At 46.1% G+C, this 25,621-nt stretch overlaps 1 protein-coding gene across 4 annotated transcripts in view; it reads right to left on the bottom strand.

Annotated features, from left to right (window-relative positions):
• The window catches only part of ACSF3 (acyl-CoA synthetase family member 3), a 132,996-nt gene that overhangs the window by 20,256 nt on the left and 87,119 nt on the right, over nucleotides 1–25,621 (bottom strand). For 2 of the 4 annotated variants that reach the window (XM_075325939.1, XM_075325938.1), the window contains exons 2-5: nucleotides 15,401–16,189; nucleotides 10,777–10,932; nucleotides 6,110–6,264; nucleotides 4,688–4,833 (exon numbers count right to left, since the gene is read on the bottom strand). In XM_075325939.1, the coding sequence (XP_075182054.1) occupies nucleotides 4,688–4,833; nucleotides 6,110–6,264; nucleotides 10,777–10,932; nucleotides 15,401–16,048 (1,105 nt within the window). In that variant the 5' untranslated portion in view covers nucleotides 16,049–16,189. Of the gene's footprint in view, nucleotides 1–4,687; nucleotides 4,834–6,109; nucleotides 6,265–10,776; nucleotides 10,933–15,400; nucleotides 16,190–20,923; nucleotides 20,945–20,988; nucleotides 21,073–25,621 lie in introns of those variants that run through there. The other 2 variants (XM_075325937.1, XM_075325940.1) reach the window with 2 other exon arrangements.

Below are 25,621 nucleotides of genomic sequence, written 5' to 3'. Positions count from 1 at the left end.
TGTTGAATCATTGATCCATGGCCCCCCTCAGTGTGAATAACTAACAGCTCCCGGGAATGTCACACGCATCCCAGAGTCACGGCTCTGCACGGACGTCAGTCCCAGACAGCCTAAGTGGGCTCGCTATGAGCGGCCTCGGTTTCATCAGGTCCTAGCAGAAGGACTCGCTGTGTAATGAGGCGAAGTAGCGGCTCAGATTCCTGATCCTGAGACCGCTCTCAATCTGGATACACCTGATTGTGACGCCATAGTAAATAATCTTATAGCGTCCATCTATAGAATGTGGGTTATTTCTCACAGCTCCTCCAGTGGAGGAGTCAGCTTCACGTATTTTTCTGGACCACTCTGCCTTCAGAGAGGCAGTCCAGGAACACCACGCTTATCCAGATATGCGCTTCTCCAAACGGCTTAGGATACACGTTATCCCTGTCCCCTGACTTGGTCAAGGACTGGACCCAATGTCCCGAGCGGCATCCTCCAATCTCCAGGCTTGTAGCTAGATCCATAGTTGCAGTGGGAGATGGAACTGCAAACTCAAAGATGCCACTGACAGACAGATGGATCTCTGGTCGAAAGCCATCTATGAGGCTGTCGGCGCACCGTTGGCTCCGGCATTCTCTCCCTTGGGGCACTCCAAGCTATTTCAGCTTGTCTTACACAGATTGACACGGTTACACGTACATCTGTGCCGCAGGTGGCATCCTTAACCTCTCAAATGTCTGCATTTGTTTCTTACGCGATTCAGGTTGTCCTGGACTCTGCGAACCGTGCGGCGGTAGCCTCCGCTACTCCGTGTTTTTAAGCAGAGCCTGGTCTGCTCGTTAAGTGAATGGAAGGCAGATTCTGCTTCCAAAAAAGGTTGCCTAACCAGTTGCCTTTTTCTGCTGACCGACTGTTTGGTGAGCGTTGGATGTAACCATCAAACAGTCCAGGGGTAAGGATTCATCCTTTCCTCAGCCCGGACACAACAAACCCCAACAGAGCAAGAGGCAGTCGGGGTTTTCGGCCTTTTCGAGGCTCGGGCAGGTCCCATTTTTCCTCGTCCAATGTGGACTCAAAAGGATCAGAGGAGCTAAGATTCTTAGCGGGCTCAGTCTCGCCCAAAAAAGCGACAGTCTGAAAACCCGCTTCCAAGGCGGCTTCCTCATGACTTGCGGCCTCGGTCGGTAGCAGGCTCTCCCGCCTTGGCGATATTTAGCTGCCATAGGTCAATGACCATTGAGTGTGAGACATTCTGTCTCACGGGTACAGGATAGAGCTCACTTCTCGTCCTCCAACTCGATTCTTCAGAATTTCTCCACCTCCCGGCCGGGCCGCTGCTCTTCTGCAAACAGGGTGCACTCTATAGGCAGAAAGAGTGATGACCCCCGTTCCTCTTCAGGAACAAGGTCACGGTTTTTACCCCAAATTCTTTGCGGTACCTATAACAACGGGCCGTTCCGTCCCGTTCTGGATCTAAAAATGCTCAGCAAGCTCGTGGACACCAGGCGGTTCCGGATGGAATCCCTCCGCCATGTCATCGCCTCAAGGTCCCAAGGATATTTCCTAGCATCATTAGGCATCAAGGATGCTTATCCACACGTGCCGATTGATCCAGAGCACTAGCGTTTCTACGCTTCGTTATAGGAGACGAACACCCTCTGTTCGTAGCTCTACCTTCCGGCTAGCGACAGTCCAACTGGTCTTCGCCAAGGTCAGGGCAGCAGTAGTCACAGTCCTGCACTCTCAGGGTCACTCTGTGGTCCCGTATTTAGACGATCTACTTGTCAAGGCACTCTCTTAGGAAACATGCCAACACTGCCCGAACGTTGCGCTGGAGACTCTCTAGAGTTTTGGGTGGATCATCAACTTTTTAAAGTCAGATCCGACCCCGACCCTATCGATAACATATCTAGGCATAGAGTTTCTTACTCTCTCAGCGATAGTGAAGCTGCCGCTAGACAAACAGCATTCACTACGGGCTGCAAGCTCTTCTTTAAGAACCAGTCGCACACATTGAGACGCCTCATGCACTTCCTACGTAAGATGGTAGCAATGGAGGCAGTTCCTTTCGCGCAGTTTTACTGCGTCCACTACAATGGGACATTCTCCGCCAATGGGACGAGGAGTCGACGTCCCTCAACAGAGTCGTCGTTCTTTCTTAGGCGGCCAAGGAATCTCTACGGTGGTGGCTTCTTCTCACCTCTTGGTCAAAAAGAAGGTCCTTCCTATCCCCGTCCTGGGCGATAGTTACGACAGACGCGAGTCTATCAGGGTGGGGAGCAGTTTTTCTCCACTACAGCGCTCAGGGTACGTGGACTCAGCAAGAGTCCACTCTTCAGATCAATGTTCTTGAACACAGAGCAGTGTATCTTGCCCTACAATCCTTCCAACAGCGGCTGGAAAGCAAGCATATCCGACTTCAGTCGGACAGCTCCACAGCGGTGGCATACATCAACCACCAAGGAAGAACGCGCAACCGGCAAGCCTTCCAGGAAGTCCGGCAGGTTCTGATGTGGGTGGAAGACACGGCATCCACCATATCCACAATTCACATCCCAAGTGTGGAAACTAGGAAGCTGACTTCCTAAGTCGCTGAGGTGTGGCCGAAAGAGTATGGTCTCCTCACCCGGACGGGTTTCAGGAGATCTGGCGCCGCTGACAGAGGCCGGACGTCGATCTAATGGCGTCACGGCACAACAACAATGTGCCAGCTTCATGGCACGGTTTCACAATCATCGAGCTCTGGCGGCAAACGCCTTAGTTCAGCATTGGTCGCAGTTCCAGCTACCTTAGGTGCCACCTCTGGCATTGTTGCCCAGAGTACTGCGCTAGATCAAGACCGACTGCGGCCGCGCCATCCTCGTCGCTACAAATTGGCCGAGGATGTTGTGGTACTCGGTTCTGTGGTGCCTCACGGTAGGCTAACCGGGGGCACTACCAGACCAATCAGACTGGCTGTCTCAAGGGCCATTCTTCCATTTGAATTCTACGGCCCTCAACCGGATGGTGTGGCATTGAGTCCTGGAACCTAGTGTCGTCAGGATTACCTCAGGACGTGGTTGCCACCATGAGACAGGCTAGCATACCAACGTCCGCCAAGATTGACCACAGGACGTGGAAGATGTTCTTATCTCGGTGCTCGGCGCAGGGTGTTTCTCCCTGGCCGGTTGCATCGTCTATGTTTCCTTCCTTCCTGCAATCTAGGTAGGAAAATGGGTTGTCGCTCAGTTCCCTTTAGGGACAAGTCTCAGCGCTATCTGTATTTTTTCAGAAACGACGACTTCCTCAGGTACGCACGTTCCTACGGGGAGTTTGTCTTCTCAGCACTCCGTACAAGCGGCCGTTAGAGCCCTGAGATCTGAACAAGGTTCTAATTGCTCTCCAGATGCCGCCTTTCGAGCCTTTGAAGGATGTCTCCCTTCCCGTTTTTCACGGGAAGTGGCCTTCTAGTAACGGTCTCGTCTCTTAGGAGAGTTTCCGAGCTAGCAACGCTCTCATACAAACTCCCTTCCTGGTCCTTCACCAGGACAGGGTAGTTCTGCGTCCGGTTCCGGAATTTCTCCCTAAGGTGGTATCCCATTTTCATATCAATCAGGATATCACCTCACCTTCTTTGTGTCCTCGTCCAGTCCATCAATTTCAGAAAGATTTGCATCTGTTGGTTCTGGTGAGAGCACTCAGGTTCTACTTCCCGCATGGCGCTCCTGCGCCACCCGGATGCACTCTTTGTCCTTGTCGCTGGTCGGCGTAAACAGTCGCAAGCTTCCAGATCCACCCTTGCTCGGGGGCTCGAGGAACCAATTCTTGAAACCTACAGTTCTACTGGGCTTCTGGTTCTCTCAAGGCCGAAGGCCCATTCTACCAGAGCCGTGGGTGCATCCTGGGCATTACGGCACCAGGCTACGGCTCAGCAGGTGTGTCAGGCACCCACCTGGTCGAGTCTACTTACTTTTACCAAGCATTATCAGATGCATACCTACGCTTCGGCAGACGCCAGCCTAGGTAGATAAGTCATTCAGGCGGCGGTTGGCCACCTGTAGGAGAGGGCCGTTTGACGGCCCTATCATGAGGTATTCTTTTACCCACCCAGGGATTGCTTTTGGACATCCCAATTGTCTGGGTCTCCCAATGGAGCGACAAAGAAGAAGGGAATTTTGTTTACTTACCGTAAATTCCTTTTCTTCTAGCTCCAATTGGGAGACCCAGCACCCGCCCTGTTTTCTCGGGGTTTTTCTGTTTTTTCGGGTACACATGTTGTTCATGTGGTATGGTTCAGTTCTCCGATGTTTCCTCGGATTGAATTGGTCTTTAAACCAGTTATTGGCTTTCCTCCTTCTTGCTTTGGCACTAAAACTGGTGAGCCAGTGATCCCACTGGGGGTGTATAGCCAGAAGGGGAGGGGCCTTACACTTTTAAGTGTAATACTTTGTGTGGCCTCCAGAGGCAATAGCTATACACCCAATTGTCTGGGTCTCCCAATTGGAGCTAGAAGAAAAGGAATTTACGGTAAGTAAACAAAATTCCCTTCTTTTTTCGGTTTTGTTCCAATGCACACAAAGGAAATATATATGTATATAACAAAACGTGTAATTACAATCATTTTCTGGGAAAACGACTTCATTATCAGCATCAATTTCACGGGTGCCAACACTTTCGCCCATGACTGTATATTGCAGTCTTCCATACCCTCATATATTATAGTTACCTGGCACACGGGATCCACTGAGTGGGTTTGTGAGCGCCATGCCGATCTCCGTCATACCGTATCTCTCTAGGAGCGTGTGACCGGTGATTTCTCTCCAGCGCTCCAAAATCGGCACCGGAAGAGCCGACGACCCGGACACCATTAATCTGAAAAGTAGAAATGCAGTTGGCCACCATGACAGGGCTGACGTCCCACCACAGAAGCACCATCAAATATTCATAAAACTTTGAGAAATGGAAAGGCGCAATTCCAGAGATGTCAGTGTAATGCTGCCTGGCGGACACGAGATCCGTGGTCTTACAGTGGCCAATTGAGGCTACAGTCTTCACAGGTATGTCAGATAGAAGTGTGAAGGATGCCGATCAACCGCCACGAGAGACAAGATCACGTGGCCGCCGGAACACAGCACCAGCATTGCTGGAGTCGCACCGGTCCCGGAAGTGGGTTTTGTTTTTTAAGGTGCTATCCTCCAAATGCGTCAGAACTACAACCCCCAGCAAACTCAGGATGGAAATGTAACATATAAAGCTGAGTGTATGTATGTATGTATGTATGTATGTATGTATGTATGTCCGCTAAAGGAATCCGCACCGTCGCATTTACAATCACAGAGACCTCATTTGACTCAGGGAACATCATAGACTATATTTTGAGGGCAACTTTTAACCCCTCGCTTTACAGTTATTTCACCAAAAAAATCTGCCTCCATTAAAGTCAATGGAGCTGGGAGCTACAATGCAGCCAGAACTTCAGAAAAATGTTGGCGTGTAACAATACAGCCAGGGAAAGAGACAGACAGACAAAGAGACAGAGAGAGGCAAAGAGACAGAGAGAGGCAAAGAGACAGAGAGAGGCAAAGAGACAGAGAGAGGCAAAGAGACAGAGAGAGGCAAAGAGACAGAGAGAGGCAAAGAGACAGAGACAGGCAAAGAGACAGAGACAGGCAAAGAGACAGAGACAGGCAAAGAGACAGAGACAGGCAAAGAGACAGAGACAGGCAAAGAGACAGAGACAGGCAAAGAGACAGAGACAGGCAAAGAGACAGAGACAGGGAAAGACACAGACAGGGAAAGACACAGACAGACAGACAACGAAAGAGACAGACAAACAACGAGAGACAGACAAACAACGAAAGAGACAGACAAACAACGAAAGAGACAGACAGACAGACCCAGACAAACAAAGAGATAGAGAGACAGACAACAGAGAGAGTGAGAAAGAGACCGTTACTATCCCGGACAATGCTTGGTACTACAGCTAGTATAACATATAGGTAGACACCTCAATTCTTAGATTTCCGCTAAAACAAGGTTCTACTCTTTGGGTTGTTGACTAACGTTCTCAGAAACCCTGTTATCAGATACTTGTGGCATATCCTACTGATCCGCAATGTTGGAATCCTCCATTTACGCCCCTCGATACCTGATGTTCTGCTGGCACATTGCCTTCACAAAGTCCTTCACGCCCGGCTTAGTGAGGTGGGCGTCATAGTATTCGATCAGCTTACTGTAGATGGTGGGTACGGCCATGAAGACGTTGATAGAGGGGGGATCCGTGCTCAGAAAGTGCTCCCAAACCTGGAGAAAAGAAAGGACGAAGTTTATACCCGTCACATCATAAATGTGGACACCAGAAGGTAAGGAATGACCTACAGTGCCACCCGGGACCACCGCAGCGGCAGCCATACTGTATAGCATGTGACGTGACACACGTGTTGGGTGCATTGGCTCGCTGGCTCCGGTATCCTCCGGCCGCCGGCCTCTTATCTTGTATGTCCTGACCGAGGTTAATGGAGGGTTCACAAAAGGACCCATATACTAAAGGCGATGCAAAACCGTCCAGTTAATATCCTGAATATTAAATATATTCAGAGGAAATGAGTGCAGCGATTTAGACTTGTAGAATATTCTAAAGACGACAGCTTAGATAATTTACAACCCGTCCTCTGCAATAATGTATCCCGGACTATCCAGCAGTGATGTGCAAATATCTAATGGACGATGACTGAGCAAAACACATCATCATGGGCTGGAGACCGGCAGAAAGACCGGACGTCACCAGGACGGCCGCCATCACTCATGTTACAATGTCAGCTCAGCTATATACTATGTAGTAGGGAATTGCCTGACTAGTATTTCCACAAACATACTGAAAGATAGAAATTAAATGTACCAAGACGTAAGGGAGGAATCACTCTACTAATTTTTTTTTACGAACTTGGAGGGGGCGTCTTTGCCCCCTACACAAAGTGTGGGTAGGTCTACAAAGGTCGGTTGTGACTTTGCCCCGATACAAAAAACAGGGGCGGGTCTTTAACCCCCTACACAAAGCAGGGGCAGGTCTTTTACTCTCCTACACAAAGCAGGGGCGGGTCTTTTACTCTCCTACACAAAGCAGGGGCGGGTCTTTTACCCCCCCACACAAAGCAGGGGCGGGTATTTTACCCCCCCCTACACAAAGCAGGGACGGGTCTTTTACTCTCCTACACAAAGCAGGGGCTTGTCTTTTACCCCCGATACACAACGCAGGGGCGGGTCTTTTACCCCCGATACACAAAGCAGGGGCGGGTCTTTTAACCCCGATACACAAAGCAGGGGCGGGTCTTTTAACCCCGATACACAAAGCAGGGGCGGGTCTTTTACCCCGATACACAAAGCAGGGGCGGGTCTTTTACCCCGATACACAAAGCAGGGGCGGGTCTTTTACCCCGATACACAAAGCAGGGGCGGGTCTTTGCCCCAATACACAAAGCAGGGGCGGGTCTTTGCCCCAATACACAAAGCAGGGGCGGGTCTTTGCCCCAATACACAAAGCAGGGGCGGGTCTTTGCCCCAATACACAAAGCAGGGGTGGGTCTTTGCCCCAATACACAGAGCCGGGGCGGGTCTCTATCTATTCTTGCTCTCCTGTCTGTCAAACTAAATCCAAACATAATGGAGAGAACTTTCAGTTCACGCCAGCAAGCCATTGGATATTAATAGGAGCAGTGCACACATGAAAATGAAGGAAAGGAAGTTCTTGCACCTATAGTGCTGGCAGAATGATGACAAAGAAGAATCACCCATAGAAAAGGATGACAAATTACAAAAGCATGAGAATTGGGACAGTTCCTAGATACGTCAGACTGGTTTGATTGATACTGGATATATATAATATTAGACAGGTACTACAGGTTATGTATAATAAAAGCAGAGGTGTGAGAATAGACGTATGCTGGCCTCCTTCCTGCATATTAGTAGTTTGGGTATTTTGACATTGTCCTCTATGGGGGATGAAAGCCATAACTGATGCACAAAGTGTCTATATTGTCGTAGGATACTGTGCGGATAACATGAGCAAGGACTGGAAAGACGACGAGCCAGGAGGTGAAGATGGGGATTGTGGAGACACCTGCAGCAGTGATACGACCGCGCAGGGTTCACCTATGGGGTATATAGATGGTGTATACATACAGGATGACTGGATGGGTTTACTTCTTGCTACTCCCTTTCCCCCCTCCCGCGCCACTAACGTATGTGATTGCTAATAGGGGCTGACATCGGACCCATTCCACCCCGCGCTGTGTGCACAACTCATCTCAGGACTGATTAGAGGTGAATCTCTCCCCTCGGTACACGGACGCCCTCATGTTCTTGTCGAAAACTCCAGGCTTCCTATTCCCCAGAGCTGATCGCAGTCTCCGCTCCCCTCCTCCTCCTCACACCGCTGCCCCAGAACAATTCTCTCCAAAACGCTGCGAGTATTAACCTGCTTTACTGCAGCTGAGAGAGACATCAAGACCGCAGAGCAACCTCTTAATTCAGCGCAGCTGGGCGAGAGACTGGAAAATCCACGCCGGGCGTCAGACCACGCGGCCGGGTCCTCGGCTAATGGTCATCTCCAATCGATGGGAGTCGGAAGCTTTTAATTGAATTGGCAGAACAGGTCGTGCCCCGTATTACAGGGAGGATTGTGTATTGTAGACTGTACGCGCAAGGGACATTTTTAACGCATTATTTTAGCTCTTTTTACTTAAAAAAAATAATACCATAAAAATAAAATAAAAAACAAAAAAATTATGTATGAAATATATATATATATTATATTATATATACATACACACACACACGCATATATATATTTTATTTTTATGGTATTATTTTCTAAGAAAAAAGAGCTAAAACATTATAATATATATATACACACACACACACACAAATGCACATATATTAGCTCATTTTACTTAAAAATAATACCATAAAATTAAAATATATATATCTATATCTATATATATACACATATCTATCTATATATCTATCTATATATCTATCTATAGATATATATATATATATATATATATATTACACACACACAGTACAGACCAAAAGTTTGGACACACCTTCTCATTCAAAGAGTTTTCTTTATTTTCAGGACTCTGAAAATTGTAGATTCACATTAAAGGCATCAAGACTGAATTACCACATGTGGAATGAAATACTTAACAAAAAAGGGTGACACAACTGAAAATATGTCTTATATTCTAGGTTCTTCAAAGTAGCCACCTTTTGCTTTGGTTACTGCTTTGCACACTCTTGGCATTCTCTTGATGAGCTTCAAGAGGTAGTCACCGGAAATGGTTTTCCAACAGTCTTGAAGGAGTTCCCAGGGATGCTTAGCACTTGTTGGCCCTTTTGCCTTCACTCTGCGGTCCAGCTCACCCCAAACCATCTCGATTGGGTTCAGGTCTGGTGACTGTGGAGGCCAGGTCATCTGGCGTAGCACCCATCACTCTCCTTCTTAGTAAAATAGCCCTTACACAGCCTGGAGATGTGTTTGGGGTCATTGTCCTGTTGAAAAATATATGATGGTCCAACTAAACGCAAACCGGATGGAATAGCACGCCGCTGCAAGATGCTGTGGTAGCCATGCTGGTTCAGTATGCCTTCAATTTTGAATAAATCCCCAACAGTGTCACCAGCAAAGCCCCCCCCACCATCACACCTCCTCCTCCATGCTTCACGGTGGGAATCAGCCATGTAGAGTCCATCCGTTCCCATTTTCTGCGTTGCACAAAGCCACGGTGGTTGGATCCAAAGATCTCAAATTTGGACTCCTCAGACCAAAGCACAGATTTCCACTGGTCTAATGTCCATTCCTTGTGTTCTATAGCCCAAACAAGTCTCTTCTGCTTGTTGCCTGTCCTTAGCAGAGGTTTCCTAGCAGCTATTTTACCATGAAGGCTGCTGCACAAAGTCTCCTCTTAACAATTGTTCTAGAGATGTGTCTGCTGCTAGACCTCTGTGTGGCATTGACCTGGTCTCTAATCTGAGCTGCTGTTAACCTGCGATTTCTGAGGCTGGTAACTCGGATAAACGTATCCTCCGCAGCAGAGGTGACTCTTGGTCTTCCTTTCCTGGGGCGGTCCTCATGTGAGCCAGTTTCTTTGTAGACTTTGGTTTTTGCCACTGCACTTGGGGACACTTTCAACGTTTTCCCAATTTTTCGGACTGACTGACCTTCATTTCTTAAAGTAATAATGGCCACTCGTTTTTCTTTACTTAGCTGCTTTTTTCTTACCATAATACAAATTCTAACAGTCTATTCAGTAGGACTATCAGCTGTGTATCCATCAGACTTCTGCACAACACAACTGATGGTCCCAACCCCATTTATAAGGCAAGAAATCCCACTTATTAAACCTGACAGGGCACACCTGTGAAGTGAAAACCATTTCCGGTGACTACCTCTTGAAGCTCATTAAGAGAATGCCAAGAGTGTGCAAAGCAGGAATCAAAGCAAAAGGTGGCTACTTTGAAGAACCTAGAATATAAGACATATTTTCAGTTGTTTCACACTTTTTTAAGGATTTCATTCCACATGTGATAATTCATAGTTTTGATGCCTTCACTGTGAATCTACAAATTTTCAGAGTCATGAAAATAAAGAAAAAACTCTTCGAATGAGGTGTGTCCAAACTTTTGGTCTGTACTGTAATGCCGTCGGGTCGAACAGTCAATCCTTCAGGAGTGAGGGAAGCCGGGAGGTTTTATTGTGTGTGATTATCTGTGCTGCTCACGGTCCCTTTAAAATGCACAAATCCCTTTTCTTACCTTTTTTGGAGAGAATTCCGGGAGCATGACACAAGTCGCCCCCACCCACAGCGGACACAGCAATTTGTTGACCGCTCCGTGGACGTGATGAAGAGGCAGAATGTGCAATATACAATCAGATTTAGTCCACGACCATTCACTGACCAGAGCGGTCACCTGGAGGGAAGGAAGCGGCAGATAATGAATGAGGATTAGTTACATGTTTTGGCACTTTGCACTATCTAAAAAAAAAACCTGGGTGACATTTCTTCACTACTTGACCCATTGGGAGCCTTAAGTAGCTGCACCTTTTAGTGAATTAGATGTTACCAGACGCAACATTCTTAATATTATGATTGCATATCTTGTATTTAAGTTTTTTGAAGACATTACATTATCAGACTATGAACATTTAATACCTATTGTTGGTCATGGGTTTCATCACTAGGGTCCAGGACTGTGAGACTGATGGACTATCCTTAGGACAAGTCATCAATATCACACCGGTGGAGGTGCTGGGTGTCGAACCCCACAGATCCAATGACTTATCTCTAAGGCCCCTTTCACACATCGTTTTTTTGTCATCAGTCACAATCCGTTTGTGACTGATGGGACGGATCCGTCACAGATTGTGGTAAAACTGATGTGACGGATCCAGTAAAAAAAATGATCCGTCGTAGCACTTTTTTCATGGCAAAGGTTATTTGCTGATGAAAACCTATATCACCCCAGAAAGAGCGAGCGAAAAAGAGCGAGCGAAAGAAATGGAGAGAAGCAAGAGGGAAAGCGAGGAGAAGGAGGAGAGAGGAGGAGAAGAAGAAGGAGGAGGAGAGAGGAGGAGAAGAAGAAGGAGGAGGAGAGAGGAGGAGAAGAAGAAGGAGGAGGAGAGAGGAGGAGAAGAAGAAGGAGGAGGAGAGAGGAGGAGAAGAAGAAGGAGGAGGAGAGAGGAGGAGAAGAAGAAGGAGGAGGAGAGAGGAGGAGAAGAAGAAGGAGGAGGAGAGAGGAGGAGAAGAAGAAGGAGGAGGAGAGAGGAGGAGAAGAAGAAGGAGGAGGAGAGAGGAGGAGAAGAAGAAGGAGGAGGAGAGAGGAGGAGAAGAAGAAGGAGGAGGAGAGAGGAGGAGAAGAAGAAGAAGGAGGAGAGAGGAGGAGAAGAAGAAGAAGGAGGAGAGAGGAGGAGAAGAAGAAGAAGGAGGAGAGAGGAGGAGAAGAAGAAGAAGGAGGAGAGAGGAGGAGAAGAAGAAGAAGGAGGAGAGAGGAGGAGAAGAAGAAGAAGGAGGAGAGAGGAGGAGAAGAAGAAGAAGGAGGAGAGAGGAGGAGAAGAAGAAGAAGGAGGAGAGAGGAGGAGAAGAAGAAGAAGGAGGAGAGAGGAGGAGAAGAAGAAGAAGGAGGAGAGAGGAGGAGAAGAAGAAGAAGGAGGAGAGAGGAGGAGAAGAAGAAGAAGGAGGAGAGAGGAGGAGAAGAAGAAGAAGGAGGAGAGAGGAGGAGAAGAAGAAGAAGGAGGAGAGAGGAGGAGAAGAAGAAGAAGGAGGAGAGAGGAGGAGAAGAAGAAGAAGGAGGAGAGAGGAGGAGAAGAAGAAGAAGGAGGAGAGAGGAGGAGGAGGAGAAGAAGGAGGAGAGAGGAGGAGAAGAAGAAGAAGGAGGAGAGAGGAGGAGAAGAAGAAGAAGGAGGAGAGAGGAGGAGAAGAAGAAGAAGGAGGAGAGAGGAGGAGAAGAAGAAGAAGGAGGAGAGAGGAGGAGAAGAAGAAGGAGGAGGAGAGAGGAGGAGAAGAAGAAGAAGGAGGAGAGAGGAGGAGAAGAAGAAGAAGGAGGAGAGAGGAGGAGAAGAAGAAGAAGGAGGAGAGAGGAGGAGAAGAAGAAGAAGGAGGAGAGAGGAGGAGAAGAAGAAGAAGGAGGAGAGAGGAGGAGAAGAAGAAGAAGGAGAGAGGAGGAGAAGAAGAAGAAGGAGAGAGGAGGAGGAGAAGAAGAAGGAGAGAGGAGGAGAAGAAGAAGAAGGAGAGAGGAGGAGAAGAAGAAGAAGGAGAGAGGAGGAGAAGAAGAAGAAGGAGAGAGGAGGAGAAGAAGAAGAAGGAGAGAGGAGGAGAAGAAGAAGAAGGAGAGAGGAGGAGAAGAAGAAGGAGAGAGGAGGAGGAGAAGAAGAAGGAGAGAGGAGGAGAAGAAGAAGAAGGAGAGAGGAGGAGAAGAAGAAGAAGGAGAGAGGAGGAGAAGAAGGAGAGAGGAGGAGAAGAAGGAGAGAGGAGGAGAAGAAGGAGAGAGGAGGAGAAGAAGGAGAGAGGAGGAGAAGAAGGAGAGAGGAGGAGAAGAAGAAGAGAGGAGGAGAGGGAGAGAGAGGAGAAGGAGAGAGAGGAGAAGGAGAGAGAGAGGAGAAGGAGAGAGAGAGGAGAAGGAGAGAGAGAGAGAGAGGAGAAGGAGAGGAGAAGGAGAGAGAGAGGAGAAGGAGAGAGAGAGGAGAAGGAGAGAGAGAGGAGAAGGAGAGAGAGAGGAGAAGGAGAGAGAGAGAGGAGAAGGAGAGAGAGAGAGGAGAAGGAGAGAGAGAGGAGAAGGAGAGAGAGAGGAGAAGGAGAGAGAGAGGAGAAGGAGAGAGAGAGGAGAAGGAGAGAGAGAGGAGAAGGAGAGAGAGAGGAGAAGGAGAGAGAGAGGAGAAGGAGAGAGAGAGGAGAGGAGAGAGGAGAGAGAGAGGAGAAGGAGAGAGAGAGGAGAAGGAGAGAGAGAGGAGAAGGAGAAGGAGGAGAGAGGAGGAGAAGAAGAAGGAGGAGAGAGGAGGAGAAGAAGAAGGAGGAGAGAGGAGGAGAAGAAGAAGGAGGAGAGAGGAGGAGAAGAAGAAGGAGGAGAGAGGAGGAGAAGAAGAAGGAGGAGAGAGGAGGAGAAGAAGAAGGAGGAGAGAGGAGGAGAAGAAGAAGGAGGAGAGAGGAGGAGAAGAAGAAGGAGGAGAGAGGAGGAGAAGAAGAAGGAGGAGAGAGGAGGAGAAGAAGAAGGAGGGGAGAGGAGGAGAAGAAGAAGGAGGAGAGAGAGAGGAGAAGGAGAGAGAGAGGAGAAGGAGAGAGAGAGGAGAAGGAGAGAGAGAGGAGAAGGAGAGAGAGAGGAGAAGGAGAGAGAGAGGAGAAGGAGAGAGAGAGGAGAAGGAGAGAGAGAGGAGAAGGAGAGAGAGAGGAGAAGGAGAGAGAGAGGAGAAGGAGAGAGAGAGGAGAAGGAGAGAGAGAGGAGAAGGAGAGAGAGAGGAGAAGGAGAGAGAGAGGAGAAGGAGAGAGAGAGGAGAAGGAGAGAGAGAGGAGAAGGAGAGAGAGAGGAGAAGGAGAGAGAGAGGAGAAGGAGAGAGAGAGGAGAAGGAGAGAGGAGAAGAAGGAGGCGAGAGGAGAAGGCGAGAGGAGAAGGCGAGAGGAGAAGGCGAGAGGAGAAGGCGAGAGGAGAAGGCGAGAGGAGAAGGCGAGAGGAGAAGGCGAGAGGAGAAGGCGAGAGGAGAAGGCGAGAGGAGAAGGCGAGAGGAGAAGAAGGAGAGAGGAGAAGAAGGAGAGAGGAGAAGAAGGAGAGAGGAGAAGAAGGAGAGAGGAGGCGAGAGGAGAAGGCGAGAGGAGAAGGCGAGAGGAGAAGGCGAGAGGAGAAGGAGAAAGGAGAAGGAGGAGAGAGGAGAAGAAGGAGAGGGGAGAAGAAGGAGAGGGGAGAAGAAGGCGAGAGGAGAAGGCGAGAGGAGAAGGCGAGAGGAGAAGGCGAGAGGAGAAGGCGAGAGGAGAAGGAGAAGGAGAGAGGAGAAGGAGAGAGGAGAAGGAGAGAGGAGAAGGAGAGAGAACAAGGAGAGAGAACAAGGAGAGAGAACAAGGAGAGAGAACAAGGAGAGAGAACAAGGAGAGAGAACAAGGAGAGAGAACAAGGAGAGAGAACAAGGAGAGAGAACAAGGAGAGAGAAGAGAGAGAGGAGGGGAGAGAAGAAGAGAAGGAGAGAGAGAAATAATATTTCTGACTAGAAACTGGAATTACACATCTGAGCATGCTCGATTGCCAAAAAATGGATCCAGCGCAGGAATCCGTCATTTGATGGATTGCGACAGATCTAGTGCCCATAGGCTTCCATTATAACAAATGACGGGCGACGGACACAAAAAAACGTTCATCTGGACGTCGGCTACGTCGGCCAGACAAACATTTTTCGACGGATCCGTCGCACAACAGATGAAATATGAGGCCATCCGTCGCAATCCACCACTAATACAAGTCAATGAGAAAAAAAAAACGGATCCTGCTCTGGATCCGTTTTTTTCACAAAACGGCAGATTGCGACTGATGGCAAAAAACTGATGTGTGAAAGGGGCCTAAGATGTTTGCAGGTGCACGATGGGAGGAGAAGCAGCATACACCGAGTAGTGGCTGTTCTAGGGTACTGCAGCTCAGCTCCGTGCCTCTGTTATCTGCGCTGCAGTACTCCGGTGTGTGGAGCTGAGCCGTCCTGGCTCCATATACTGTGCACTTGCAGCAATCGCGAACCAAAGTTGTCATTTGCTGAGCTGTGGCGGTGCCGGGTGTCAGACGCCCACCGATCTGATATTGGTGACGTATCAATATCTCATCATATGGTATCAATTTCATAGTCCAGGATAAGCCCCTATGATGGGTTTTGTGCCCCTCGTTTTAATGGTGTGTCTCCATGATTTCTTACCATAGCGCTTAGGTTCTGGTGGGTGCTCAGGACCCCTTTTGGTCTTCCAGTGGTTCCGCTGGTATAAATAATCATAGCCCCCCTTCCTTTCCAATCCAGATCAAAATGGTCGGACTCTGCCTGTACGATCTGTTCTGTAGTGCCGTGCTTTGGGTAATTAGTTACAGTGAGGTTTGCAATCCCCAACTTCTCCGCTAAAGGCGCAATTACATCCGTGTAGTTCGTCTCTGCAACAACCAGTGCGGTCTGGGAATCCTTCAATATGTACTCCAGCTCCAAAGGGGGGTGATTCTTAAATAGTGGCACTGCAATGGCGCCACTCATCCACGCCGCCCACTGACACACCACATAGGAGGAGTCATTGGGACAAAGAAAGGACACCCTTTCTGGAGGGAGGTCATTTCTGGGGATACCCAAATGATGAGTTATTTCTTTAGATAGTGCGAAGCTTCTGAGATATAAATCCTGGTAGCTGTGACGTCCATGTTGGTCAACCAGAGCTGTTCTGTGGCCATAGACTGCGGCGTGATAAAACACCGGAGCGTAAGGGTGGACCTGGCCGGGTCCAGGAGTGTGTAAGGAGCAGGAAAGAGTCCAGAGGCAGCGCAGCCTTACTGTGGATAATAGCAGGCGACAGCCTCCGGCCATTGCCCCCCGACGTCTCACACTGGAAGAGGGGCTAAAAGCAAGAAGACAAGCAGAGCGGAGAACCTAATGTCCGTCCTTAAAAGAGAAGTCATTTCACCTATGAACCATGAGGAACACATGAAGCTGGGCGATTCCTTTGAGCTGTAAAGAAAGGAAAATGAAAATTACTTTATATCGCAATGCTTGTCAGTGCAGCAGTTTGTGCTCCAGAGCTGCTCTTTATTTTGCACGTTGCATCCATAGTCATCCATTATTGCCGCTGGAAGAACAGAGGCCTCCTCTTACCATACACAAACTCATGACTATGCACTTTCGTCCTTTCCCTCCATCTACTTCTACTAATCTTTGGGATTGCTCCCATATTAACATGAAGCCCAGATGATTATACATTGCTATATCAGTTATATATATATCTGTCAGTCAGTCTCTTTCCCTGTCTGTCTGTGTCTCTCTCTCTGTCTGTCTTTCCTCGTCTGTCTGTGTCTGTCTCTTCCCCTGTCTGCCTCTTTCCCTGTCTGACTGTGTCCATCTGCCTCTTTGATTGTTTGTCTGTCTCTTTCTGTCTCTCTCTATCCGTCTCCCCACCTCACACATAAGCTTCTTATACTAATAATTTATTTTATTCCTATAGCAACCAATCATAGCTGCTATTAATGACCTGCAGCTCGCAGCTCTATTGACTTTAATGGAGGCAGGTTTTTTGGAGACTAACTAAAGCGCGGGGTTAAATTTTCCCGTCAAAACATAGTCTATGATGTTCCCTGAGAGACATGAGGCATCTGTGCAAAATTTTGTGATTGTAAATGCGACGGTGCGGATTCTTTTAACAGACACACACAGCTTATTATATATATATATATATATATATATATATATATAATATCAAAACAGATTACATTTTTCCAGGCTGATGGATTTCAATATGCCCATGCCCAATGTTCTTAAGGAAGATATGTTGCCATGTTGCCGTCTATTGAGAACACAAATGTACCTGACGTACCAATGAAAAAGAAGTGTTGTTGTCCACTTTGCTCGTAAAATAAAGCTCCTTCCGCTGTATATTCCTGTGTAATATATCCAGGGAATATCCAAAATCACATACTCTGCACACTCTTTTTCAGTGGGTCTATCCTTTTTAACAGTGTCCTGCCAGCACTATAGGTGCTGTAATTCCATCTCAGCATGCACTACATCTGCCATTATCCAATGGCTTGCCTGATGAGAACTGATCAGTTTATATACAGCTTAACGGACAGCAAAGCAGGAACAGAAATATAAAGATCCATCCCACTTTCTGTAATCCATCTGAGTCTTTGCTTCCATAGCTGATTACACTTGACAACAGGCAATGGATAGCAAAATAAGGAGAAGGGAGTCCCCTAGTGGCTAACACTTTTGGGTGGGTTTTTTTTGTAGGGCTACCGTGAACCAATTTGAGAACTAATTTTTGGAAAGTGCAATAACTATTAAAAGAGCTCCTCTAGTGTATTTCAGTTCGGCATCGCGAGGTGAGCAATGCTGCATTGATGGTAACCCACCAGGTCTCATGGATAGCATGCAGATATCAAGCACAGGGCCTATTCTATTCAATCAAACAGATTGAATAGAATAGGCCATGATCAATTATATTATACATACATACACATATATAGATTTATATATATATATATATATTAGAATAGGCCAGATCAAATAAGCCATACAATACCTGCTGATGTCCAGCAGGCAGCGATAAACGCAACATCAACAGTACCCCTCACCTCTTGGTGCAGAGATGGGACATTACGGAAAACCCCATTAATAATGGCCATACACATTAGAGCAATGGCAGGAGATGGGAGAATGAAGCACTGTTAAGCAGATCTGTCCCCACATTTCACAATACAATTGGCACACAATAAAAACATAGGAGGAGACAACTACCACATACTAACATGGGTATGCTTTGCTTAGCCTGAATTTCCACTTCAGCAATAGATCTATGGACCCTGAAAACCAGGCATTTATGCCTCTGCCACATCTAATGGACAGGGAGCAGTCATATGTCTAATGAGTTTGAGGGCTCTAACCTGTATAGTGGTTTAGATGGTGAACTTACAATTATATTGCCATATGTTTAAAAGCTGTATATGATCATGTCTCTGACTTAGTGCATATTGACAAGCTGTGGTTTCTCATATTACCCAGCTTCTGACCTTATATTATTTATGTCTAATGTTTATGAGACTGGTGATTGTCAGCCTTACACTTAAGTTATACTATCTGGCTACTTTAATTTGGTTTTTTTCACCACGCCTGGTGGGTGATATATAAGTCATTTATGTATACATGGTTGATTAGGCATAGCCGCAGTATTTAATATATGAATTGACAATCCACATGTATGTATAAATATATATTTATCTGACTGGGACTTACAGACATTTAATATATAAGTCAGATTAGGCTCAGTATTTATTATATGAATTGTTAAATTACATGTATGTAGAAAATATACCTGACTGGGATTTTTTACACATTTATGAGTCCCAACCAGTATCACCACCCTAATTCAGGCGGCAAGAGAGGGTATTATTGTTGTTGTTCCTTCTACACTTGTGAGCAATGTACGCTGTAACACTCTGTTTTAAGTGTTTTTATTGTGTGCCAATTGTTTCTGATTTTTTGTACTAATAAAGCTATTTTTGTACTGTATTATGTGTAAATACTCCTATTTTCTTCAAATTTAAGTATCTAATGGAGTTAGCATAAAATTATTGCGTAATAATGAAAAACTGGATATTTCTTTGTTTGATTTCACAATACAAGCTGCATATGTAGATCTCATACCATAGGGTCAGAGATCCTGATTCCAGCGATGTGTCACTTACTGAGCTGCGTAATGCAGTTTTGATAAAATCACTGTTTAATCAGCAGGAGAGTATCATTACAGGACTACTTGGCATGCTGCAGGTAGTCCAGCATATTCATGAGTTCTGTATAACTGCTAGATCTGCAGCAGAGAAAACATTGATGTTATCAAAATGACAGCAAACAGCTCAGTAAGTGACACATCGCTGGAATCAAGATCTCTACCTCTGTGATTTTGATTAAAAAAAAAATAAATTAAAAAAAAAATCACTGTTTAATCAGCAGGAGATTATCATTATAGGACTACTTGGCATGGTGCAAGGTAGTTCAGTATATTCATGAGCTCTGTAGAACTGCTAATTCTGCAGCAGAGAAAACATTGATTTTATCAAAATAACAGCAAACAGCTCAGTAAGTGACATCGCTGGAATCAGGGCCTCTGTCTCTACATTATGCTGCTCTGTTGGGGGAGCAAAAACCTGGTGACAGATTCCCTTTAAGAATGGAATTATTATTATTATTTTTTTTAATTTATTTATTTTTTAATAAGAGGTGAATTGCATAGTTCCTTGTTTGTAAAGCACTATCCAATTTTTCCCTTTAATAATATGAGACAATTCAAGATGTATCAATAAAAATGACATTCACCCCTTTAAAGGGAATTTGTCACCAGGTTTTTGCTCCCCCATCTGAGATCAGCATAACGTAGAGACAGAGACCCTGATTCCAGCGATGTGTCACTTACTGAGCCGTTTGCTGTTATTTTGATAAAATCCCTGTTTTCTCTGCTGTAAATCTAGCAGTTATACAGAGCTGATGAATATGCTGGACTACCTGCAGCACGCCAAATAGTCCTGTAATGATAATCTCGTGCTGATTAAACAGTGATTTTATCAAAACTACACTAAGCAGCTCAGTAAGTGACATATCGCTGGAATCAAGGTCTGTGTCTCTTTCTTTGCTGCAGATCTAGCAGTTATACAGAGCTGATGAATATGCTGGACTACCTGCAGCACGCCAAATAGTCCTGTAATGATAATCTCGTGCTGATTAAACAGTGATTTTATCAAAACTACACTAAGCAGCTCAGTAAGTGACATATCGCTGGAATCAAGGTCTGTGTCTCTTTCTTTGCTGCAGATCTAGCAGTTATACAGAGCTGATGAATATGCTGGACTACCTGCAGCACGCCAAATAGTCCTGTAATGATAATCTCGTGCTGATTAAACAGTGATTTTATCAAAACTACACTAAGCAGCCCAGTAATTGACACATCGCTGGAATCAGGGTCTCTGCCTCTACATTATGCTGCTCTCAGAATAGGTGCTAAAAACCGGGTGACAGATTCCCTTTAAAAACAAAGACGCACACAGCTCTAGCAATGGGAAAATAAAACAGTTTATGGACTAATGGCAATAGAAGCAAATATAAATATATATTTATTTTTTTTTACAAAGTTCTGAATTAACAACGTCCGACATTGCCATGAATGGACTGACCTGTGAAACATTTTACCGCAAAAAAAAAAATAAATTAAAAATAAAAAAAATTGGTAGAACTGCATTTTTTTTATTTAATTTTTTTCACCTTTTTACCGCATTTGTATCTTTTTTTCCCCTACGTTCAGTACATTAAATGATAAAATATAGGTCATCCTGCGGAAACCAAACCCTTCTATGGCCGCGTCAATCAACGCAAAAATAAAAAGTCATGACTCTTGGTCATAAAGGGAGGAAAAACAAAAAAAAAAAAAAGGAGCAACAATGAAAAATGGCTGCATTGTGGAGGGATACTGGAGGTGCTGCGGCCCCCAGAAAAAAAACCCACCACAGAGATGAGCTCTGGACACCAACATGGCGCAATGTGAGGCACAGTTTTTGGTTTAGTCACATCCTGACACACTGTCACGACACAAGCTGCAAACATAGGTTTTTACTACACAGATAATACATAAGTGAGCTCATGTCCCCCCTGCTGTATAATAACAGGGAGCACAGCGGCTCCATGGAGAGGAGGGACAGTCACCATAGCTACAGCAGAAAAAGCCTGAACTTTCCTCCTCACAGAACACTGCAGACCGCCGCTCTCACCTTCAACCACTGGGGGACACGTCCATCGATGCACAGCTCCGCCGGAAACATCAACTCAGAATTTTCGGTTCCGCATGTGGGAAGAACTCAGGTACTGCACAGTGCACTCCGTCCTTGTAGAAGTTTATTTTTTTAACAGCCCAGCATATAACAATAGCGTAGCTTGAGTTTGCAGTTTTTTAACATTTGTGTATCGTTATAAGGTGCCACAGTAAAACTAGACCTAGTGTATAGAGATTACGGGGTTTGCCCATGGCAACCAATCAGATCCCCGCTTTCATTTATAGATTTGCTAAGGGAGAATGTAAAGTGGAATCTGATTGGTTACCATAGACAACTGTTCTCTACATGAAATCCCAGTGTGGCAAAGCTGAATTTGATGTTTAGCATTTCTTTAGATTTCTTAAAGATCACAATGTCTCATTGTAACAGTTCACCTATTGACTGAGCATGTGGCCGATACACGGCCCTGTCCTAATCAAAGCACCCCTCCTTTTTCATTTTTGAATAAAAAAAAAGCAAATTAAATAAAAAAAATAAATATATATATATATATATATACACACACACAGTATATACTGTATATATACACACATATACAGCATATCTATCATATTTTGGGGTGCATATGATATATTGATAGTTTTTAAGTCTGACATGCCATTTTTTTTCTCTCTATGTTGCTTATCTTATAGGTTAATTATATAAATAAAAAAAATAAATATATATATATATAGATATATAGATATATATATATATATATGTATATATATATATATATATATATATATATATATATAGATATATAAAGCTGTGTGTGTGTATGTATGTATGTATGTCCGCTAAAGGAATCTGCACCGTCGCATTTAGGCTATGTGCGCACGTTGCGTACAGTCACTGCAGAATTTTCTGCAGCGATCTGGAGAGCACACGTGCGCTTCAAATCGCTGCAGAAAATGTCCGTAGTGAAAATAAAAAAGCCGATTCCATGCGCTCTGCCTGCAGCTCCTCCCATAGACAGTGCAGGGGCTGCCGGCAATGCGCACTGAAGAAGTGACATGTCTTCGCTGCGCTCTAAAACGCCACGTGCGCACGGCCCCTGCACAATCTCCATAGACTGTGCAGGGGACGCAGGACGCATGCAGTTACGCTGCGCTACAAAGCGCAGCGTAACAACATGTATTTACGCAACGTGCACTGCACACATAGCCTTACAATCATGAAATTTTGCACAGACACTCCATGTGACTTAGGGAACGTCATAGACTATGTTTGGGCAGGAAAATTTAACCCCGTGCTTTACAGTTACTCTACAAAAATCCTGCATCCATTAAACTGAATGGAGCTGGGAGCTGCAGGCTATAAATAGCAACTGTCAGTGGTTGCTATAGGAACAAAATAAACTGTTAGTATAAGAAGCTTATGTGTGAGGTAATATGATGTCGGTGGTGAGACGGATAGAGAGAGACAGAAAGAGACAGACGGGCAAAGAGACAGACGGGCAAAGAGACAGACGGTCAAAGAGACAAACCGGGTAAGAGACAGAGCGGGAAAGAGACAGACCTGGAGAGAGACAGACCTAGAAAGAGACAACCCTGGAAAGAGACCAATCTGGAAAGAGACAGAAGGAGAAAGAGACAGATGGGCAAAGAGACACCCCTGGAAAGAGACAGCCGAGGAAAGAGACAGCCCTGGAAAGAGACAGCCGAGGAAAGAGACAGCCCTGGAAAGAGACGGACCGGCAAAGAGACAGCCGGGCAAAAAGACAGCCCTGGAAAGAGACAGCCCAACAAAGAGACAGACTGGCAAAGAGACAGACGGGCAAAGAGACAGACGAGCAAAGAGACAGACGGGCAAAGAGACAGTCCAGGAAAGAGACAGTCCAGAAAAGAGACAGACCAGGAAAGAGACAGACGTGGAAACAGACAGATGGGGAAAGAAACAGAGAGACAGGGACAGACAAAGAAAGAGACAGACAGAGACAGGCAGACAGGTAAAGAGACAGACGGGAAAGAGACAGACGGGGAAAGAGACAGACACACAGACATAGAGAGACAGACAGAAACAGACACGGAGACAGACTAATACAAAGATACAGAGATAGAGACAGACTGATACAGCGCCTGGGCACTACAGCTGACTCAGATGTCACCCTAATAATAATCTTTATTTCTATAGCGCCAACATATTCCGCAGTGCTTTACAATGTCGAGGGTCATATACAAGCAAGTAACAGTTATAAAAAATAGAATAATTATAGCAAAAAAGAGAACCCTGCTCATGAGAGCTTTCATCTACAATGATGTTGGGGGGAACAAGGTACAGGTGCCTATTTACAATGACAATCAAGCCATCTCAAAGAAATGGGGGATAGATAATGGGCGCCTGAACCAGTCATCAGCCAATCTTTGAGATGCTTTTGGGTGTGGTAGAGTTTGATAGAGAGTTATGGTGAGAAGTCGTGGAGGGACTACGTGAATTGAATTCGATTAGGGATTGTGATAGGCCACCCTAAAAAGATGTGTTTTTAGGGAGCATCTGAAGCTGTGTAAGTTGTGATTCGTCCTAGCTTCTTGGGGTAGAGCGTTCCAGAGGATTGGTGCAGCTCGGGAGAAGTCTGGGATCCGGGAGTGGGAGGTTCGTATTAGTGTAGCCGCTAGTCGGAAGTTGTTTGCAGAGTGTAGAGAACGGGTAGGGTGATAGACAGAGGTAAGGGTGGAGATGTAGGGGGATGCCGCACTGTGGAAAGCTTTGTTGGTGATAACAAGCAATTTAAATTGGATCATATAATGTATGAGCAGCCAGTACAATGACTGGCAGAGAGCAGAAGCATCTGAGTAATGGTTAGCCAGATAGGGGACCTTGGCTCCAACATTAAGGGTGGACTGTAGAGAAGAGAGTCTAGATAGGGGGAGACCAATTAGTAGAGAGTTACAGTAGTCAAGGCGAGAGTGGATCAGGGCCACGGTGAGGGGCTTCGTAGTTTCTATGATGAGAAAAGGGCGGATTCTAGAGATATTCTCGAGGTGCAAGCAACAGGAGCTGGCAAGAGATTGTATATAGAAGGTGAAGGAAAACCTCATGCAGATGTCCATAAAACATAGTCCAAGGAGGAACTGCAATGTACACACTGGCCACATAATATGAGGCTGTCAGATTCAGGTCAGGAGGCCCGTGGTCATTGCGGTCCATACTCGGATTGTGTTTCATGGACATCTGAATAAGACTTTACTCAGACGCGCCAAAATGGAGCCATCATCAAGATCCCATACACATTTGACTAATGTCATGCAAACCTTCCAATATCAATGGGCTTGGCCAATAGTATAATCAGTTTGGGGACAATAGATGGTCGGGAGGGTGTTAAGGGTCCGTCATGTCCGGTTTCAGACTGCCAAACTTTTGGTTCTTCCGGAGATATCCCGCTAACAGACATGTCTGTAGGAGGTAGAAGCCGAATGAGTGCTCCTGTGTATAGGAAGGTCGGGAGAGCGAGATGACAGCCATAAAATACCGTATATGTAGAGCAGTTTTAGGAAAGTGGTCAACTTTGTAATGTTTTTCTGTAAGTGTCACGATTCCTCTGTGCAGAGCATCTTACACACTTGGAGATGCTCTGCTGCACTTACAGACCTGGCAGTAATACTATTCCTCTGTGCAGAGCATCTTGCCTTAGGAGATGCTCTGCGGCGCCTTATTTAGATACTGAAGTGGCACGTTTACAACACAGGATTCCATGTTGGTTCTGGGAGGTGCTGGTTACTCAGCTGTTCCACCTTCCTGGTAATTGCTCGACTTCATTACTAAGCATGCTCGCCCAGAATCTTGCCAGTTGTATTTTCTGGTTCTGCAGTGTTGCTGTTGGCTCATGTGTCTGTTAGTGTTCTGATCTTGGTTTTCTGACCCCGGACTGTTATTTGACTCCTCTCTGCCTGCTCCCTGTGACTGTCTTTGACTTGGACCGTTACTTGACCACGTCTCTGTTTCACTACATGCTCTCTTAGTATTCGGACCCTCAGATCGTGACCTGACTACTCTCCTGTTTACCCCTTATGATCATCCGTGTCCTTCTTTTACCATGACCCGGCTTTCCTGACTACTCTTCCGTCTATACTATCCGTAAGGTAGTGACTGCATCACAGTAAGGAAGTATTTGAGGACACAAATATTGAAAGACCGTACAAGTCCAAGCAGATGGCATGAGGGCGAAAATTAACCAAACCCATGGTCTCTATGCGCCACTCTACCACCATTGTAATTCCCGAATACCGGAGATTGTGCAGGTTTACATTGCATTCAGCTATTCCTTTCAATGGACACTTTTGTTCACACTAACCCCGTAGACAAAAATATTTTCGAAGTATTTTCAGACTCCCCAACTCCAGCTGCTCTCGGTGGGGATGCCAGGCTTTTCCCATCCCCAGACATGTGTAACAATGTTGGAACCCGGTGGAGAAGAGGGAACCATGTGAGTACCATAGCCGCGTGTGTCAGCAGCAGATGAGCAAGCACTTGGCACAGCGCACCGCTTTTTAAGATGACAATCTACTTGGCACACAGAACACGTCGGGCACATCTGCCTCTTCCGATAGCAGCTGCGCCATGTGTTGGCACACACAAATATGTGTGGTGT

The sequence above is a fragment of the Anomaloglossus baeobatrachus genome, chromosome 10 (assembly GCF_048569485.1).
Source record: "Anomaloglossus baeobatrachus isolate aAnoBae1 chromosome 10, aAnoBae1.hap1, whole genome shotgun sequence".
In the NCBI taxonomy this organism is placed as follows: domain Eukaryota; kingdom Metazoa; phylum Chordata; class Amphibia; order Anura; family Aromobatidae; genus Anomaloglossus; species Anomaloglossus baeobatrachus.
The sequence above is the reverse complement of the archived record's forward strand: the minus strand, read 5'-3'. Positions and strand labels throughout refer to the sequence as shown.